This window comes from Mustela nigripes, chromosome 17 (assembly GCF_022355385.1).
Source record: "Mustela nigripes isolate SB6536 chromosome 17, MUSNIG.SB6536, whole genome shotgun sequence".
Lineage (NCBI taxonomy): Eukaryota > Metazoa > Chordata > Mammalia > Carnivora > Mustelidae > Mustela > Mustela nigripes.
Window position 1 is genome coordinate 59654112 of NC_081573.1, and position 18547 is coordinate 59672658.

The 18547-nt window shown below is 55.5% G+C and overlaps 1 protein-coding gene across 8 annotated transcripts; it reads left to right on the forward strand.

The window, feature by feature from the left end:
* The first annotated feature begins 467 nt into the window (after positions 1 to 467).
* On the forward strand, positions 468 to 18412 carry DEF8 (differentially expressed in FDCP 8 homolog). Of its 8 annotated transcripts, XM_059382747.1 has the most exons (13): positions 531 to 549; positions 3536 to 3576; positions 4781 to 4914; positions 5935 to 6032; positions 7533 to 7682; positions 8533 to 8674; positions 10555 to 10719; positions 11309 to 11436; positions 11638 to 11751; positions 12485 to 12565; positions 13267 to 13407; positions 13569 to 13678; positions 15685 to 18267. In XM_059382747.1, exons 3-13 carry the CDS (start codon positions 4791 to 4793, stop codon positions 15854 to 15856), a joined length of 1425 nt encoding a protein of 474 aa, XP_059238730.1. In that variant the 5' UTR covers positions 531 to 549; positions 3536 to 3576; positions 4781 to 4790; the 3' UTR covers positions 15857 to 18267. The 8 variants fall into 8 exon arrangements, with proteins under 8 accessions (XP_059238729.1, XP_059238730.1, XP_059238734.1 ...); XM_059382746.1 differs by lacking the exon at positions 3536 to 3576 and having other exon boundaries at positions 468 to 549; XM_059382751.1 differs by lacking the exons at positions 531 to 549; positions 3536 to 3576 and adding an exon at positions 3247 to 3336 and having other exon boundaries at positions 13637 to 13678; positions 18175 to 18412.
* The last annotated feature ends 135 nt before the right edge of the window (positions 18413 to 18547 follow it).

An 18547-nucleotide genomic window follows, 5' to 3' on the forward strand; every position in this document is an offset into this window, starting at 1 on the left:
GCCTCACCATTGGGCTTTTTAAAAATAAATTAAAAATCACCGTTCCCCTCCCCCCTTTTAAAAATATTGGGTTTATTTTACTTGAGAGAGAGACACACACACGGAGAGAGGGCAAGCAGGGGGAACAGCACAGGCCGAGGGAGAAGCAAGCCCCCATCGAGTGGGGAGCTGACGCAGGACTCCATCCCAGGACCCCGGGATCACGACCAGAGCCCAAGGCTGACGCTCAACCCACTGAGCCACCCAGACACCCCAGCCGTTTTTCCCTTTAAGTGCTGTGGTTTCTACTAGAACACGGCTTCTGTGATTACAGAAAACATGGAAAATGTGGTATCCGCCATGCCGTCCTGAACAGGCGGGAGGAAGCGTCACCCATTTCCCGGAGGGGGACGCGGAGGCCGCCAGCGCGCGAGGGCGGGGCGCGCAGCCTCTGGGGCTGGCTTGCCATGAGCCTCCGGGCCGCAGGCGGCAGCAGCGGGCGGCGGGGCCGATACAATGTAGCGAGGGCGACGGGGCGGGTTACAATGTAGCGAGGGCGGCGGCGGTCAGGTGAGCGGCGGAGTGGGGGTAGTCTGGGCGGGCCAGGTGAGGGGCGGGGGTGCTGGGGGTGGAGGGAACGGGGGCGCTCGACCCTCGGGGGCTGTCTGGGCCCGCCGCGTCCCGGGGAGCCCCCTCTCCCGAGGGCGCCGGGACTCAGGAACCCGCCCAGGGCCCCCGCCCGCGCCCGATGCAAGGTTCCGACTTGCTCGCCCTCTCTGGGGCGCTGGGGGCACCGGGGACCTGCGCTGCCTCCCACCCCGCTTGGGCAGGTTTATCAGCCCAGAGAGGGGCTCCTCTCTTGCCTCTCCCCAACCCCGGGTGACACTGTCACCGCTTCCGGCCGTCCACACGCGCTGTCTGTAGGATGGGTGAGACCCGCGGCAGATCCCAGGGCTGTGCCACTCTCTGGGAATACCGGGCCTCAGTTTCCTCACTAGGGAATGGCTGGGCGTGGTAGAAGAGGATATGCTTGTTGTTGTCGTGAGTGAAGTTGCCGGAGGCATGTCTTAGGGGTGGCTCTCTCCTGAGGCCGGCGTTGGCCACTGTGCCAGGCTTCTGTGGCAAATAATCCTTAAAATAACCCCAGCCCCCCGGAGGGTCCTGCCAGGCCTTCTTCCAGGCATGAGAATATAGGATGTACTTTATCCTATCCCTGGAGGTGGAATTCTAGGGACCTCCAGTTGTGGCTGGGTGAGAATAGAACCATCAGGAGTGCACCCGAGCTTAAGCCCAGGACCCTTCAGTGCCTGCTTCATGAGCCCCTGGGCTTTTTTCTGAGGTTCACTTGAGTTGCTAAGTTGTCGCATCCTACCCTCTCTTCCCTGCCAGAGAAGGGGAGTCTCTAGAGGAGGGCAGAGGTGGTTTGACAGATTTCCTTCATTCCTCTCAGTCTTCACCCTTCCTGCCTGTTCCTCTCTGAGACCAAGCCTGAATCTGAGCGCAGGGCTTTCTGAGGGGTGAACCCAGTGGGGTAGGGGTTGAGGGGAGGGGGGGAGTAGGGGGTGGAGCCAAGGCAGCTGCTGTGTAATGCCTCCCCTGGGCGTCTGTGTTCTTGGGACATCACTTGTGTGCCCTCAGAAGTCCTGAGGGTAGTATGATTCTCCAGCTTGGCAGGAGAGAGACTGGGGCTAGAGAGGTTGGATGAGCATGTATCCATTTGCTCATGGCCTCTGTGCTAGGCTGGGAGCTGGCACGGCCCGTAAGGAGGCAATTGAAAGATGCTTTTTCCAGGGGAGAGGCTGTTGGGAGGAGGAGAGGTGTTCCAGCCCTGAGGAGGGCTGTTGGGAGGAGCAGAGGTGTTCCTGCTTTTAAGCTCCTCTGGCCGCAGTTTAAAATGCGGGGAGGTTTCCTTGGGGTTGGGGTGGTTGTCATGTGATGACAGCGACAGCTCGCTTAGCAACAGCTCTGGGCTATAGGTTCCCCTGACATATAAGTACAAACTTAGTCCTTCTACTCACTCCAGGAGCTAGGTAGTCTTCTTATTTGTGGGCAGGAAAATTGGATCACATAGCTCATCACTGGGAAACCCAGAATTTAAATCAGGGATATCTGATTCTCTTTTAAGATTTTATCTGTTTATTTGACAGAGAGTGAGAGCACAAGCAGGAGGAGCAGCAGGCAGAGGGACAGGGAGAAGCAGGCTCCCCGCTGAGCGGAGAGCGGAGGCACTCCATCCCAGGACCCTGGGATCATGACCTGAGCCAAAGGCAGATGCTTAACTGACGGAGCCCCCCAGGTGCCCAGGGCTATCTGATTCTTAATAACATTAGTAACAACAATAATAATAGTAAGCTGTACCTGGTACTTATCAGATGCACATGGTATGCTGACCAGGATACTTGGAGCTTTGTATTAACTAATTTAATCTGCACAATAACCCTATACAGTGGGCACTGTTATTTCCCCCATTTGAAACATGAGGAATCAAGAGCCAAGAAAGGTTTAGGCATTTGCCCAAGACCATACATGTCAGCTAGGAGCTGACAGATCTGGGATTTGAATAGCACCAATTCATTTTATTACCACAAGGCTCTTGAGGTGATGCCTCAGGATCTGTTTCAGATGTAGGAGATAGAGATCCTTCTCCCGGTAACAGTGCTTAAAGCAGAAGTTTATTTCTGTCTCACTTGAATGAAGCCTGGGGTGAAGGAGCTCAGGGCTTCTATGTCAAACCCAAGGTTGCTACGCCAGCTCCAGCCATTACATCTGCATCCCAGGCGGCAAGAGGTAGGAATAGCTGAAGAGGGATAGTGCCTCCTTTTAAGAAAAATTCCCATGAGATTTTTCTGTTTAAATTCCATTGGTCATAACGCAGTCGCATGGCCACATCTAACTATGGGGAGGCTGGGAAATTGCGACAAACCCAGAATCCAGCTTCCTCTGCCCAGAGAAGAAAAAACATACCTGGACTGTTGCTAAAGCAGTAAGTGCAGATTTTATTGAAGACTCTTGCAGTAGGAGAAAAATCAGGGTAAAATCAGGGTAAAAGCAGGGTAAAATCAGCAGGTGGAGACTTGCTGAGGGGACACATCAGGGCTGAGTGGGGATTCTGGCTAAACCGACCCACCAGGATTTCTTCTGAGGGCAGGCTGGGGTGATCAGATGTCCCCTGGGGGTGAGAGCAGATTTGAGGGTGACAGGGTATCAGGGTGGGGGAGCTCCTGCTGAACTGACAGAGTGGGGTTCTTGCTAGAACCGGATGTCACAGGAGGGGCCCAGGTGGCCTAGGAGAAGCTTCGGGAGCCCGACTGCAGCCTGGTCAGGCACAAAATCTTTCTCACCACTAAGAAAGATGGGGTAAGTCAGTCCTGGCATAGCCGGGTCTGTCCTGCACTCCGGGTGCTTCTCAGGACACTGTGATTCTGTTGTTTGGAGAGGCACTGGTCGTCAGGGCCCAACCACCCTGAGTGATCTGCCCAAAGCTGTCAGCTAGTGAGAGAGAGGAGGCTTAAGCCCATAGTTCATGGCATCTGTGTCCTCTCCTATGTTGATCCAGGTGCTGGGTTCTGCCACATCCCCACCACAGAGGCTGAACAGGTAGGACAGGTCCCACAGTTGATGTGGGAGTTTCTGACCCAGATGCTGGGCAGCCAGCACTGGGTGGCGTTGGGGATGACTCTTGTCAAGGCTGTCCTCTCTGGGATCCATTGTCTTTCTTTTGGAGGGAGTGCAGATAGGAGTCATAGGCTTGTCTTTGATAATCATGAATTATTTTAGACTAAATAGCTACAGAGAAAGCACAATTAACACCCGGCACTTTTAAGAAAAGCAGTTGACTTCCCATGAACTCATGTCACCTTGGTGGCAGAGAAGCTAAGGAGGTAGGAGGACCTGGGAAGTGAGTCAGTGTCTCCAGTCAAAGCCCCTTTCTACCTTTCAGGAGGCTTTAGCCCTGTGTGTTTGGCCACTTGCTGAACTCTTGGGAGGGGAGAGACAGGCCAGTGGGGAGTGAGGCATTTCCTATTTCCTGAGATCCTGAGGTGTGGGCCATGCACTGACTTGGGCCACACAGAGCCTCAGTGGGAATCTGGGCCAGTGAGGTGCGGTGCTGGCCTACGTGATGCTTGATGAGCATTCCGGAGCCTTCTCCCCACACTGGCAGAGACATAGGGCTCCCTGGGGACCAGGAAGATGGGCCATGCCCAAGGCCACAGTGCAGGTGGGAGAGCAGGCCTGCCCCCCAGCATTGGCTCCTAGTGTCCAGCACTGTGACCTTTGACAGTTGTCTCTGATGGTTCTGCTCCACTGCTGTGGTTTTGGGGTGCTATGACAGAAAAGGAACACCTGTGCTCAGGTCCAGAAGTAAGGACCAGAGTCCTGGGAGGTGTTGTCTTGTGGGAGTGTCCACGCCTTGCCTTCTCAGCAGTGAGGACATGGCTGGACTGGGGCTGAATGGGGAGTCCTGGGAGGGAGGGGGCCTGGGTTCCAGACTGGCCGGGTACTCTTGGGGTGGTCACGTCCCTCTCCTAGCTCTGTTCCACCTGCGTGCCCCCTGTGGGTCTCTGTTCCTGAGGGGAAGCTACCAATGGGGCCCAGGTGAGGGGCTGAGCTGGTTGGGGGAGGGGCAGAGGATGACAGCTGCAGTGTGGGGGTGTTCCACTTGAATCCTCCTGGGGGAGGGAAGGAGGCCAGGCATCCCCTCTGGAACCCTGGGAACTCAGGAAGGGGTTACGAGTGCCGTGAGTCTGGGAGCGCATCTAGAGGCTCATCTCCGTCTGTCCTTGCCCCCCCGCCCCCACAGGTGGGATGCTATGGAATATGACGAGAAGCTGGCCCGCTTCCGGCAGGCCCACCTCAACCCCTTCAACAAGGAGACTGGGCCACGGCAGCATGAGCAGAGAGCCAGCAAGGAGGCCCCAGAAGTCACTTCTGCAGGTAGGTGCTGGGGGCAGGCCTGAGCGGCCCCCCATCCTCTCTTCCCAGTTCCTCCCACGGAGCACGCTGCCTTTCCCGAGTAGCTGGGCGCCTTACTGGCCTTCCCTTTCCTCCTCGCCCAAGCTACGTTCTGCCTGTTCTGTGGCCCCATTAGGACATGCTCTCCCGAAGGCAGGGATCTGATCTGTGACTGTCATGTCGCTGCTGCGTCCCAGGGCCCAGCACAGAGCAGGAGCTCACTCGGGGAATACTTGGGGAAGGAACTCAGAGCTGCAGTTTGGTCAGGGAGAGGATGGAGTGGCCTGGACGGAGGCCCAGCTCCTCAGGGCATCAGGGGGTGGGGCTCTGAGAGCTGCACATGCAGTCAGGGTTTTTGGGGGGGGGGGGTGTGTGCACACACAGAGTTCTCCTGGAGGCCACATGGGGGTTCAGAAATTCTGTTGTGAAATCCGCCAGCAGCCTTGAATCCATATATGCATGTGTAAGGTGTGCCCTAGAAATTGGAATGTTTCTGTGGCGTCTGGGTGGCTCAGTCCATGGGGCATCAGACTTGGGCTCAGGTGGTGATCCCAGAGTCCTAGGATCGAGCCCCCCCCCGCCCCCGTGGGGAGTCTGTTTCTGCCTCTCCCACTCCCTCTGCCTCTCCCCCTGCTTGTGCTCTCTGTCTCTCTCCCTCAATAAATAAAATCTTAAAAAACAACCAAAGAAATTGGGATGTTTCTCTAATACTGTTTTGTGGACCTCTCTCAGCACCATGGGTATCCACCTCATCTTGGTTTCTTTTTTAAATTTTATATTTAGATTTTTTTCCCACCTCATCTTTTTGCATGGCTCTCTCTTACCTGTATAGGGTTAGGGTTCCTTTGCCAATGCAAACACAGCAGGTATCACGGTAGGGCCTGGTAGCCCTCAGCATCTCCTGTGGGCTTCTCTGGCCCCAGCCTACTCCTGGGGGAGAGGCAGGTTGATCTTCCTTTCTCTCTCTGCTGCCCTCCACACCCACACCCACACCCACTGCAGAGGCCCTGCCCGAGCTGCTGCCTGGAGAGCCGGAGTTCTGCTGCACTGAGCGAGTGATGGATCTTGGCTTATCTGAGGACCACTTCTCCCGCCCTGTGGTAAGTTTTGGGCCTGGGGTTAGAGGGGGACTGGGGGAGCCCCTAAGGCAGGAGCGGCTGGGTATATCCTTGTCACCCCATCCTTGGGGAGCAGGACCGGTCCACCTGCAGGGGCTCCTGGGCCTTGAATCTGAGACCTAATGACACCTGCCTCCCATCTCCATAACCTGGTGGGGAGCCAGAGAGACCAGCTGACCTGGGGTTTGGGGCCCAAAGCTGCTCTTCTGGTTTGGGGCTATCCCTATCCGCACATTCCAGGTCACTGGGAGGCAGACATGAGGGTTGGCTCCCTCTGGGTCCTGGGGAAGCTGTGGCCACACAGCAGGGTGAGGGAAGGACCACAGGCCACTCTCCTCAGTTCAATTTCTTGTTTTAGCTTTTCCTTTTTTTTTTTTTTTTTAAAGATTTATTTATTTATTTATTTGAGAGAGAGACAGTGAGAGCGAGCATGAGTGAGGAGAAGGTCAGAGGGAGAAGCAGACTCCCCACGGAGCTGGGAGCCCGATGCGGGACTCGATCCTGGGACTCCAGGATCATGACCTGAGCTGAAGGCAGTCGTCCAACCAACTGAGCCACCTAGGCGTCCCAGCTTTTCCTTTTTTTAATTAAAGGGCTCTAATAATCTCTTTTAAAAGGTTTGAAAATCTTTTAATTTTATGCAAAGTATCTTCAACTTTTATTTGAAACATCCTAAGTAATCAAAAAAAAAAAAAAAAAAAGATTCACCCAGAAGCCCCCAGTTCTCATTTACTTTTCATTTTGTATTTGTGTTTTATACCTTCACTGAAGAAATTTTTGCTCCCTTGCTACGGGCCACACACCGAGTTTCCAGGGTAGGAGTATCTCCTGCTCTTTGCCTGGTCTCATGGAGGCGGAGGTGGGGGTCCCGAGGGCAGCTCTGTCCTGTGCCCTGTGCAAGGTCGGCCTCAGCTACTCTGCTCCAACTTGAGCCCGGCTTCCTTCCCTGTAATAGCAGGGTCCCGAGCCCAGGGCCTTTGTTGGGCCCTGGCCCTGAGTCCTTGTGAGGTGCCGCTGCTTGGGGTGCGTGGGTACCTGGGGCATCTCCGGGCTTGGTGATTAAGCTGGAGGCCACTTCCTGTCCTTCATGACAGGCAAATTGTCCTTCCCCTGGCTTTCATCCAAGAGGAAGTTCTGTAGAAATAAGCAAAATAGCACAGCCAGAAGAAGGATAGGGTTTCTAAAAGAAGAAGTCATGTTTTTGAAAACATCCTGAATTAGGTTTTCAGAGGCATGTGAGTGGCCAGGTCCTGCTGGTGGGCAGGTGGCTCGGGCTGGTTCCTACCTGTGCTGCTAACTTTGTGGGGCCTTGAGCAAGTCCTTGGCCCCTCCCTCTGGGCATCTGTTTCTTCATGGAGGCCGGTGACTTGGGGGGGGGTGGTCTGCCCTGGGCTGGACCTCCATGTGGAGAGCAGGCAGGGTGGGCCTCTGACACTGTCATCTGCCTCCCTCCGCCACCCCTCCGCCCCCCGCCCCGGGCAGGGTCTTTTCCTGGCCTCAGACATTCAGCAGCTGCGGCAGGCCATCGAGGAGTGCAAGCAGGCGATCCTGGAGCTGCCCGAGCAGTCAGAGAAGCAGAAGGACGCTGTTGTGAGGCTGATCCACCTCCGGCTGAAGCTCCAGGAGCTGAAGGTGGGCGCTGACCTGACCTGTCCCCCCCTCCCCCGCATGGAGGACAGAGGTGGGCCTTCACCCCACAGGCAGGCTCTTCTCTGTTAGTCTAATCTGGCTTGGCCAGTGCAGGGCACAGGCCCACCCACCGGCTCAAGTGCATCGGGTCAGTCCCTCCCTGAGCCTCAGGGCCTAGAGTTGCGGGGGAGGCGGGGACTTCCCGAGTGTGTGTTTCACGAAGGCGACAGCAGTAAAGGTAATGCATCCTGGAGGCCCAAACGCACAGGTTTACCTTGACCGTGGGTGCTCTTTAACTTGCTGGCACCGTCCCTGGGAATTAGAAAGCGCAATATTCATTAAGACACAAAGAAGGCTTTGGTAACAACACGCCCCAAAATATAGCGGCTTAAAGGAATGACATGTAATTTTACTCATGTGGAAGTCCTGTAGGTGACCTAGGGCCCACAGGGCAGCTAATGGTGTTGGGGGGTCCCCGGCCCTCTGTTCTTACTGCTTTGCCAGTCCTTGTGGAGAATCTAAGATGGCCCCTTGTCACCTCTGGGTCTGTACTTAGCAGGAAAAAGGGTGTGAGGGGAGGGGAGGCGTCATCACTCCTGCTTACACACCCTCGACCCGCACAGCGTCCCAGCATGGCATCTGGGTGCAGGGAAAGTCAGACTGTTGTCCGGATGGTCCAGGCCTGACTGCGTGCTGGGGAGTTCTGTTGCTAAAGGGAAAAGGGGTGTGACATTGGGGGAAACTCACCGTGTCTGCTGTAAATGGTACCTGGAAGAAATAAGTAAAAGGGTTCATGGCAAGGAAAAGGAGGTACAGCAGGCTCACCTGCGACCCCTCCCGGGACTCTCTCCAGGACCCCAGTGAGGACGAACCCAACATCCGAGTCCTCCTGGAGCACCGTTTCTACAAGGAGAAGAGCAAAAGTGTCAAGCAGACCTGTGACAAGTGCAACACCATCATCTGGGGGCTCATTCAGACCTGGTACACCTGCACAGGTGGGTGCTCCGGCACAGGTGTGTCAACACGCAGCCCCGGCAGCTCTGGGTGTGTGCGTGTGACTTCTGGCAGTGTGCGCAGTGTTTACTGAGCCTAATGGACTGAGTACCCGGGATGAAACAAGGGGCAACAGACCCAAACTCCCTTCTTTACCAGCCTTTCCTCCACATCTGGCTCTCTAGTACGGTGGCCACAAGCCACAGGTGCCTCTTCCAGTTTTAATCTAAACCAGTTAAAATAAATAACTACTTCATTCCTTAGTTATGCAATCTCAGTAGCCACGCGAGGCTACTGTGGTGGCCACTGTGTTAGACATTTCTTTTTTTTTTTTTTTTTAAGATTTTATTTATTTATTTGACAGACAGAGAACACAAGTAGACAGAGGCAGTCAGATAGAGAGAGAGGGAAGCAGGCCCCCTGCCGAGCAGAGAGCCCGATGCGGGACTCGATCCCAGGAACCTGAGATCATGACCTGAGCCGAAGGCAGCGGCTTAACCCACTGAGCCACCCAGGCGCCCTGTGTTAGACATTTCTGTTTTTGCAGAGAATTCCTGTGGATGGTGCTGTTCCGAGTGAGCGTGTGGTGTGTTAGACAGTATGGTCCACTGAAGAAAAACAAGGAAAGGCAACAGTGTGGGTCAGGCAGTGTGACGGGTGTGACTTTAGGGTGGAATGAAACGGCATCATGTGACATTTAAGCAAAATTTGGAAGTCTGGGAGTAAGGCAGGAGTATATCTGGGGAAGCATGTTCCTGTGTGGGAAGTGTGTGCCGAGGCCCCGAGGCTGGTGTGTGGCCATTGTCTTCAGCGTGGAGCAGAGAGAAGCTGGCTGGGGCACTAGGTCTGAGAGGAGGCTGGTCAAGGCGGGCTCAGAGGGGACCAAGGGCTTTGCTCTAAGCACACAGGGAGCCACAGGTCAGTGCTGGACATGCCCGGGTTTTATTTTATTTTTTTTAAAGATTTTATTTATTTATTATTAAAGATTTTATTTATTTATTTGACAGAGAGAGTGAGAGAGAGATCACAAGTAGGCAGAGAGGCAGAGAGACAGGCAGGGGGGGGGGAAGCAGGCTCCCCGCTGAGCAGAGAGCCCGATGCGGGACTCGATCCCAGGACCCTGAGATCATGACCTGAGGCGAAGGCAGAGGCTTAACCCACTGAGTCACCCAGGCGCCCCAAGATTTTATTTTTTTGAGAGGGAGAGCATGAGAGGGGAGAAGGTCAGAGGGAGAAGCAGACTCCCCATGGAGCTGGGAGCCCCATGTGGGACTTGATCCTGGGACTCTGGGATCATGACCTGAGCTGAAGGCAGCCACTTAACCAACTGAGCCACCCAGGCGCCATGCCCGGGTTTTAAAAGGACCACTCTGGGCACAAGTGGAGCACGGCCTGAAGGAAGGAGTGGGGAGAGCTGAGGGAGGAAGCTGGCTCTCTGATCAGGGTGGAGTGTTTTGGGTGAGTGCGAGTGTGGCTCTCGCTGGAGAGCTGGAAAGAGGCATAAAAGGGAAGTTGAGAAGACGTTACAAATTTTAGTCTCAGCAGGTGGGAAGACGGAGTCGGTACATTTGAGGTGAGAAAACCGTGTGTGGGAGGCGGGTTTCTGAAGGAAGAGCGAGAATTTCCCTCAGATGGAGTGATTTCGCTGCCCTCGAGGCATCCCGGTGGGACTTATAGTCTGGAGATGGGGAGGAAGGTCTCCTCACACCCATAGGGTGAAGCTTGGGATGGGGACTGACAAGGTCTCTGACATTTTGGGACCTACAGGGGGGCCTTGCAAAGCTCTCAGAGTGAGGTGGGAATTGGGGTAGAGCTGAGAGGCGGTCTGGGCTGCTGGATACCCCCCACTTCTGAAAGGCACCCTGTTGCCCCCCTACCCCAGGATGTTATTACCGATGTCACAGCAAGTGTTTGAACCTCATCTCCAAGCCCTGCGTGCGCTCCAAAGTCAGCCACCAAGCCGAGTATGAGCTGAACATCTGCCCGGAGACAGGGCTGGACAGCCAAGATTACCGCTGCGCAGAGTGCCGGGCACCCATCTCCTTGCGTGAGTGCCCCCGGAGGGAGCAGGGTGCGGGGGCAGGGGCTACGGTAGGCAGGGGTATGAAAATTGGGTAAATCAGACAGTGAGGGGCAGCTGGGCTCCTGGGGCTGGTGTCCTGCTCTCTTTCCATGGGGAGGGGCAAGGGGCTGCTACTGGCATCTTTTCACTCCCACTCAAGCAGAGTGCGGTGCCAGCCCAGGTCACCTGGGAGGACCCCCAGTGCTGGCCTGCACTCAACCTCCTGTGTGGCCCCATTGTCACAGAAAGCCTACCTAGATGGGAAAAATGGCACAGTGTCATTAGTGTGCCACACGTCAGAGATTTGCTCATGTTAATTTCTGGGGTCCTCTCAGCAGTCCTGCAGTGGGGTCCTGCTATTGTTCCACTTTATTGACGACAAAACTGAGGGCAGCAGTGTGCCCTGATCTGCTTCGGGTCTCGTGATGAGAAGACACTGTGTCAGGTCTGGAGGGCAGAGCCTCCCAGGTCAACTGTCTCTCGCCCCATACGCTTTCCACATATTGTGTGATTCCTAAGCTGTTGGGGACACCGAGGGCAGCCCTGACTTTGTAATGACCCGTCACCGTGACAGGGGGCGTGCCCAGCGAGGCCCGGCAGTGTGACTATACGGGCCAGTACTACTGCACCCATTGCCACTGGAATGACCTGGCGGTCATCCCTGCACGAGTCGTGCACAACTGGGACTTCGAGCCACGCAAGGCAAGGCAGGGGCGTGGGATGTGGGGGGAGGGAGGGTGGCAAGGGTGGGGTAGAGGTCGGGGGTGGGGGACTGGGGCTGGGAGGGGAGGAGTTGGAGCCCCAAGGAGGGAGAGCCAGTGCTTCGGCCTGGCTTAGGCTGGGGGGACGTAGTACTGGGGGGTGGCGTGTGCAATGCTGGGGGTACCTCCCCTCGCCCCGCAGGTGTCCCGCTGCAGTATGCGGTACCTGGCTCTCATGGTGTCTCGGCCAGTGCTCAGGCTCCGGGAGATCAACCCTCTGCTGTTCAACTATGTGGAGGAGCTGGTGGAGATCCGGGTAAGGCTGGAGGGGGTAGGGGTGAGGGTGCGCCGCACTCTCCCCATGTGTCCTGGGAGCAGAGGGGGGATGCCATCTGCTGAGGTTGGGGGGGGCTCCTCTGCTATCCTTAGGGTTCAAGGCCCTAGAGCGGTGTCCAGTCACGATATGATACAAGGCCCAGAGGCAGTTTGGGAATTTTTTTTAGTTTTTACAAAAGTAAAAAGCAGGGTGCCTGGGGGACTTCGTCAGTGAAGCATCTGCCTTCGGCTCAGGTTGTGATCAGGTCCTGGGATCGAGTCCTGCATCAGGCTCTCTGCTCAGCAGGAAGCCTGCTTCTCCCTCTGCTGCTCCCCCTGCTTGTGTGCCCTCTTTCTCTCTCTCTTTCTGACAAATAAATAAATAAATAAAATCTTTTAAAAAAAAAAGTAAAAAGCAGGTAAAGTTAATTTAGTAGTGTGTTTTATATTACTCTGTATATCCAAAAGATAATCAACAGAATCAGCACACAACATTATTCTTTCTCTCTTTCGTATGATGTGTTTGAAGGTGAACGCTCCTCGGGCAGCCCTGGCCTGGAAGCCGGGGTTCGAACTCGAGCTTGGCTGGAGCTCTCAGATCTGGGACCATCCTGGGGGCCGTGAAGGCACCATCTGTCTCCTCCCGACCTGGACTGCCTGCCCCCTTGTTCCCCAGGGTGCCATGGTGCGGGCCTGCCAGGGTTGCCGCAGCAGACCTCCCCTCTCACCCACAGAAGCTGCGCCAGGACATCCTGCTCATGAAGCCCTACTTCATTACCTGCAGGGAAGCGATGGAGGCCCGTCTGCTCCTGCAGGTCAGCCCCCCGCCCCGGAGTGGGAGCTGGGAGTGCAGGGGGCCCGGGCGAAGGGGACACACAGATCCAGGTCTCTTTCCGATGACTTCCTAGCTTGCGTGTGTCTCCCATGCTCTGTCCCAAGGAACCCCAGGTATTCAGAGAGCAAACAGGCATTCTAGCCACAAAAGTATTCCTGGATTCTGTCATGGAGGGGAGCGGGTGTCACCCTCTAGTCCTTGCCTGGGTCTCCATAGAGTGCACCAGGCGCAGTACTGTGCAGGCAGGACTGGCCACAAACACACTCTTCAAGGCTCCCCTACTATTGGTTCATTAAGCATTCATGGGTGTTCACTGTTCTAGATCCTAGGGAGCAGGAAACAAAACAGGCAGGAATCCGTGTCCTCACTTCAGGTGGGGAAGAAAAATAAAGAGTTGGGGGTAGTGAGGTCTGTGAGCAAGATAAAGCTGGGAAAGGGCGATGGTGAACAGGGTCAGGCCCAGGAGGAGCTTTGGCGTGCTGGGCAGAGGTGCGGGGTACCCAGCGTGCTGAAAGCAGGGTGCTTGGGGGAGGCACCATGAGCCCCAGAGCCCGATACCCCCTGTTGCTTCCCGTGAGCTCCCGGGGGCCTGGAGGATGGGCAGGTTGGTTGGGGGCGGGGGGCGGGCCGCAGAAGGGGCCCTCACCCAGTGTTTGGGGTGGCGCTTGCTGGGACCCACAGCTCCAGGACCGGCAGCATTTCGTGGAGAACGATGAGATGTACTCCGTGCAGGACCTGCTGGACGCGCACACGGGTCGCCTGAGCTGCTCCCTCACTGAGACACACACGCTCTTTGCCAAGCACATTAAGCTGGACTGTGAGGTGGGCAGCCTGGGGACCCGCAGGCTGGGGCATCTTTCCCTCTACTCCCAGTCCCTGGGGCAGGGAGGGCGGGCAAGCCGCTGGGCCCCGTGTGTCCTCGGCCTCAGGTGCCCTCCACAGCCTGCGCTGACCTGCCCTCCATGCTGCACTGTCGCCCCCAGCGGTGTCAGGCCAAGGGCTTCGTGTGTGAGCTCTGCAGAGAGGGTGACGTTCTCTTCCCCTTCGACAGCCACACGTCCGTGTGCACCGACTGCTCTGCCGTCTTCCACAGGTTCGTGTGGCCCGACCGACCCCTTGGCCAGGTGTGCGGGTTCCCAGCAGGCAGCGGAGGGACGGAGGGGCGGAGGGAGGGGTGGCATTTGGGGGTCAGTCTTTGCTGCCTGATTTTCAGAGCCCCTTGCCTTGATCCTAGATGTGGGTTTAGACCCTAATGTGTGGGATGAAATTAGAAGTTCCAAGGGGAACAAGCCCCTCTGGGGCCGGGGAGGGGTGCTGTGGCCCAGACCCCAGCGTGCGGGTGCTGTCTGACTGCTTCCCTGCTCCAGCAGACGGGCACTGTAGGGGAGGCCAGAGGGCCCTTGACTTTCTGGTTCTGGGCAGCCCCAATGTCTTGGTGGTTTTTTTCAAACATCCCTAGGCCCAAAGAAATACCTAACGTTTTTATTGACTACTTAGTTTCAAACAACGTTAAGTATTTGTGACAAAAAGACTTAGGGGATGTTTGGAAAAATAATGACATAGGTTGGAAGAGCGATCAGTACAGTTACTAACATAGAATGGGCCTGCTGGACCCCGCACGGTGCCTCACACTGGGCTCAGATGGGTGCCTCCCATTGCTGTCCACGTGGATTTCCGTTGGGCACCTGCTGTCCGCCCAGCGAGCACTGCTGGTGCAGCCTGGGACTGGAGTGAAAAGTGGGTATTCCAGGAGCAGCAGTCCCCAGGACTCGGTGCGCACCCCGTGCCCCAGGTGAGGCTCTGTGCAGTGGTGGAGTGCTCCCAGCAGATGTTGGATGGCAGCCGGCTGGCAGGTGTGAACCCTGCAGGAGGGGCCCACCCTGAGGCCCTGGACCCAGGCCTGGGGGCACTGGGTGCAGACCTGGCTTCTGCCCTCTGGGAGAAACTGCCTCCATGTGCCCATCCACAGACGAGGGAGAGAAGGGCCTGACTTAGGAAGTCTGGGAAGGCTTCGCGGTAGTTTCACGTGCAGAGCCCAGACCCTTGCTGGGGCTGACCCCACCCTCCCTGTCCCCAGGGACTGCTACTATGACAACTCCACCACGTGCCCCAAATGTGCTCGGCTCACCCTGCGCAAGCAGTCGCTCTTCCAGGAGCCTGGTCCGGACGTGGATGCGTAGAGCAGCAGGCGCCCCCCCCAGGCCTTTCTGGCATTCAACCTGCCAGTGATTGCCAAAGTCAAGGTGTTTCTTGTGTTCTGGAGACCCCTAGGGCCCAGCCGCAGACCTCTCTCCAGTGCTGGGCCAACGGGTTGTGAGGATCATCATGCTTGTCCCAGGCACTTGCTGGGACTGGGGGCAGCCTCGTGGGGCTCTTTCCTGGGTGTGCTGCTGGGAAAGCATGGGGTCCATGAACAGGGAAGTGGGGAGAGGCTTCTTACCGCCCCCTGTGGCAACGAGCCTTGAGGAGGCCCTTGGGGTCAAGGCTGCTGGGCTTTGGCCACCCTGAGAACCCCTAGAGGGCTTTGGGGGAGTGGCCGATAAGCCCCGGGAATGCTGGTTGCAGACACCCAGGTGTGGCCTGAGTTTCCTCTGCAATGGATGGTTTGGATCTACCTGGAGGCCCCCATCCTCTTCACCCCTTGTGTGGGGACTTGTAGGTGGCCCTAACTGGGGTGGTTCATGACTGTCTCCTGAGAGCCCTGCTCCTGCCTCTCAAGGTTCTCTCTCTCTGGGTTCTCCTCCGACAGGGCCCATCCAGGGGGTTCCCACCTCCGTACAACATGGAGGGACGGGGGCTGTGAGGTTCTTCCCCCTGGGTGGACCAGCCCCCGCTCCTCCCTTTGTGCTTATTGTGGTGCTGGGGGGCTGGGGGTCCGGTGGAAGAGGCTGTCCTTCCCAGCTGGCAGCAGGGACTGTGCCCCGGGGGGAAGGTCTAGGTTAGGCAACAGGGTTGGCTGCAGTCAGATCTTTGCCAGAGGGGCTCCCTGTGCCATCTGAGGGCTCTGGACAGCTTACAGACCACCACCAGCCACTGGTCTTTTGTTTGGGGGCCTGAAGTCGGGCACTGGGAGTATTTGCTCAAGGGAGTTTTGGGCAGGGATCCCAGAGCATGTGCAGGAAGACCGAGGATCAGATGTGGAAGGTCCTGTACCCCTGCCGGCAAATGGAACCCCGGGACAGAGGGTGAGAACTCCCAGATCTTCACCGCGGGAGCCACTGTTGGCTCAGTATTTGCGGGGTTGTTTTGTGCTCCAGAGACCCTGCTGTAGGGGGGTCTGTGGGAAGAGAATGTTCCGTGGTGTGACTCTTTATCTTTTATACCCTCGTGTCTGGATGGCGTTTGGCTGCTGATGTGCACAGGTGATGGGCGCAGGTGGTGCTGGTGGAGTGTAGTCCCTTGGACGTCTGTTACCTTGGATTGGTGGCAGAAAGGTCAGCTTAGCTTGTTGGCTGACAAGAATGGTGGATAAAGACAGCGTCTCCTTCTTGCTTCTCTGCACCATCAGAAAGTCTCCCATGGTGGCCTTGGGCAGTCCTCTAGTGGTGTGCTCTGATCTGCTTCAGGGTGACAGTGAGAAGCAAACAACCGGAGAGGTTGGACCGGCAACAGGTCCCCATCCTGCTTCCCCTTCCTCTCCAGGGCTGAAGGGGGGGCTTAAGGGCCAAGCGCCCTTTTCCTACACCTCCAAGTCTGCACATTTCTCACCACTATGTCCCATTTCTGTCACAAGGACATTGGCCGTTCCTGTATCTCCTGTGTAGCGAACATCACATTATTCCAGTTACAATCACCGTGTCCATAGGAAGCATTAATAATACACTGGTGTCTGCTGGACAAAGAGTTGGCTCCCTTTTCTTTTTGACCAAGCCCATTTCCTCCTTCCCAATGTTTCCACTTGGCAAAGTCTTTAAAGAAAGTTGTGTGTGGGTCTTGGAGTCCACAGCACGGTACAAAGACGCCCAAGACCCAGTCTGCATGGCCCGCCCTCCACAGAGAGCAGCAGGGGTGTCCCGCCATGATAACGCTGCGGCTGCTGTCTCATTAAGTCCATGTTCTCTACACTCTGGTGCACGTGGTGAATTGGGGACAAGGCAGTTTGTTGACACGCAGACCAAGTGCAGGCTTTGGAAAAGCCCAGTTTTCCCCATCCAGTGGGGTCAAATGGGATCTGTTCTGGGCAGAAGTTCTTGATGGGAATCAGAGGGCCAAGTTTGTGGCTCCCTGTCAGCTCCATTTCTGTGAATGGTGAGAACACATACCTTGTGGGGAGTTTAGGGTCTAGGAAGTATTGAGCACGGGGCCTGGCATGCAGATAATGCTCGGTCTTCTAGAGTCCTCATTGTGGACTTCCATTAACCCAAGGCAGTCACCGAAAAACTGGATGGCCGTGCAAGTCAAGGCCCAGCCTCCGGCAGCCTCTTGCACAAGCTAGACCCCAAAAGGGCCCTCACTGCAATTTAAGGCCATTCCCGTGGTCTTCAGGAGGACTATAACCGCCTCCCTCCCAAATTGCCTTCGAGCTCCTGTGTACATTGTTTGCAGAGAAATGATCTACAGTTGTGACCAGGATCTCAAAGGGGCCATGACCCAGAGAACATAGGGAGTTTTCTGCTTTAGGACTCTTTGCACACCATCCACACCGAGCTGCAATTCAGATAGGCTGTCAGACTGCAACTCTATGCCTACAGAAAGCGGAGAGCCACAGGAACAGTGCAGGCCGGCTGTCTGCGGGCCTGGTGCCGGCCTGTGGAAGCACATGCCCCCAGGACAAAGGTGTAGAGGTACACCTGGGCTACTCCAGGACAGATAAAGTATACTAGACTGTCTCTCTCTCTCTCAGGTGATGCCATCGTGTTTTTCCCATTTGTATTTTGACAAACTTAGGTTTACAGAAACATTGCAAAACCATTCCCATTTACTCACCTCCTGGATTCCCTAAATACTAATGTTTCCTGTTTGCTATATTCTTTTTCTTAACCATTTGGCCATCAGTTGCAGAGATCATGCCCCTTGGCCTGTAAATACTTGCGTCTGCTCCTCCCAAACAAGGGCATCAAACGCCCACAGTTCAGTTCTCCCCAGAAACTAACACTGACACAATATCGTAGACTACAACAAAATTTATTCAGATTTTGCCATTCAGCTGCTACGTATATTTCGCTGTCTTTATTTTGGAAGGGTACATGACATGGATACCTTAAAAAAAACACAAGCTAAATTTTTTTTTCCCCTAAGAATATATTTGATGGGAGCGGCACAAATGGGGGAGCAGCAGGCAGAGGGAGAAGCAGGCTCCCCGCTGAGCAGGGGGCCCGATGTGGGGCTCAATCCCAGGACCCCAGGGTCATGACCTGAGCCGAAGGCAGACGCTTCACTGACTGAGGCCCCCAGGTGCCCCACAAGCTAATTATTTTGAAGGATATTCTTCAATGTGGATTTTTGTGATAAGATTCAGGCTTTGCCCGTTGGGTGGGAATTCCCTGAAAATGATGCTGTGTCCTCAGTGCACTGTCTGTCCCACTCCTGGAGATGCTGGCTTTCATCGACTCGTCTCCTGTGTCCTGATCTGTTCCTGTCACCCTGTAGGCACCGTACTTTCCAGCATTGTACACTGTTCTTGGCTGCTTTGCACTTTCCCGGTCCTAATCCTGAAACCAGACATTTCTCCAAGAAGCCCAAACGCTGGTTGGTGGAGAATGGTGGCTGTGGGGTGTGATGTGTTCCAGGGCTCAGTGCTTCTAGGTGCTTCCAGCAGAAGCTAGAAAACTGTACTCTGTACGTCAATATCTTGTTCTTCAGAAACATATTAAAAACCATGCGTTCACACGGATACTTCTAATTGCAAAGCGACACCACGTGATTCTTTTCCTTTTTTCATATTTGTGATTCCCTTCTGGACAGAAACCTGACTTCGTTACCCATAAATATTTATTTGCTCAACCCTAGAACACAAAGTACG

What these genes read in the sequence shown, in the direction of transcription:
- DEF8 (XM_059382745.1), top strand. An exon ending in ACCACTTCTCCCGCCCTGTG is followed by an intron (nt 6,033 to 7,532) that starts GTAAGTTTTGGG and finishes CGCCCCGGGCAG; the next exon opens with GGTCTTTTCCTGGCCTCAGA. An exon ending in GGGACTTCGAGCCACGCAAG is followed by an intron (nt 11,437 to 11,637) that starts GCAAGGCAGGGG and finishes CTCGCCCCGCAG; the next exon opens with GTGTCCCGCTGCAGTATGCG.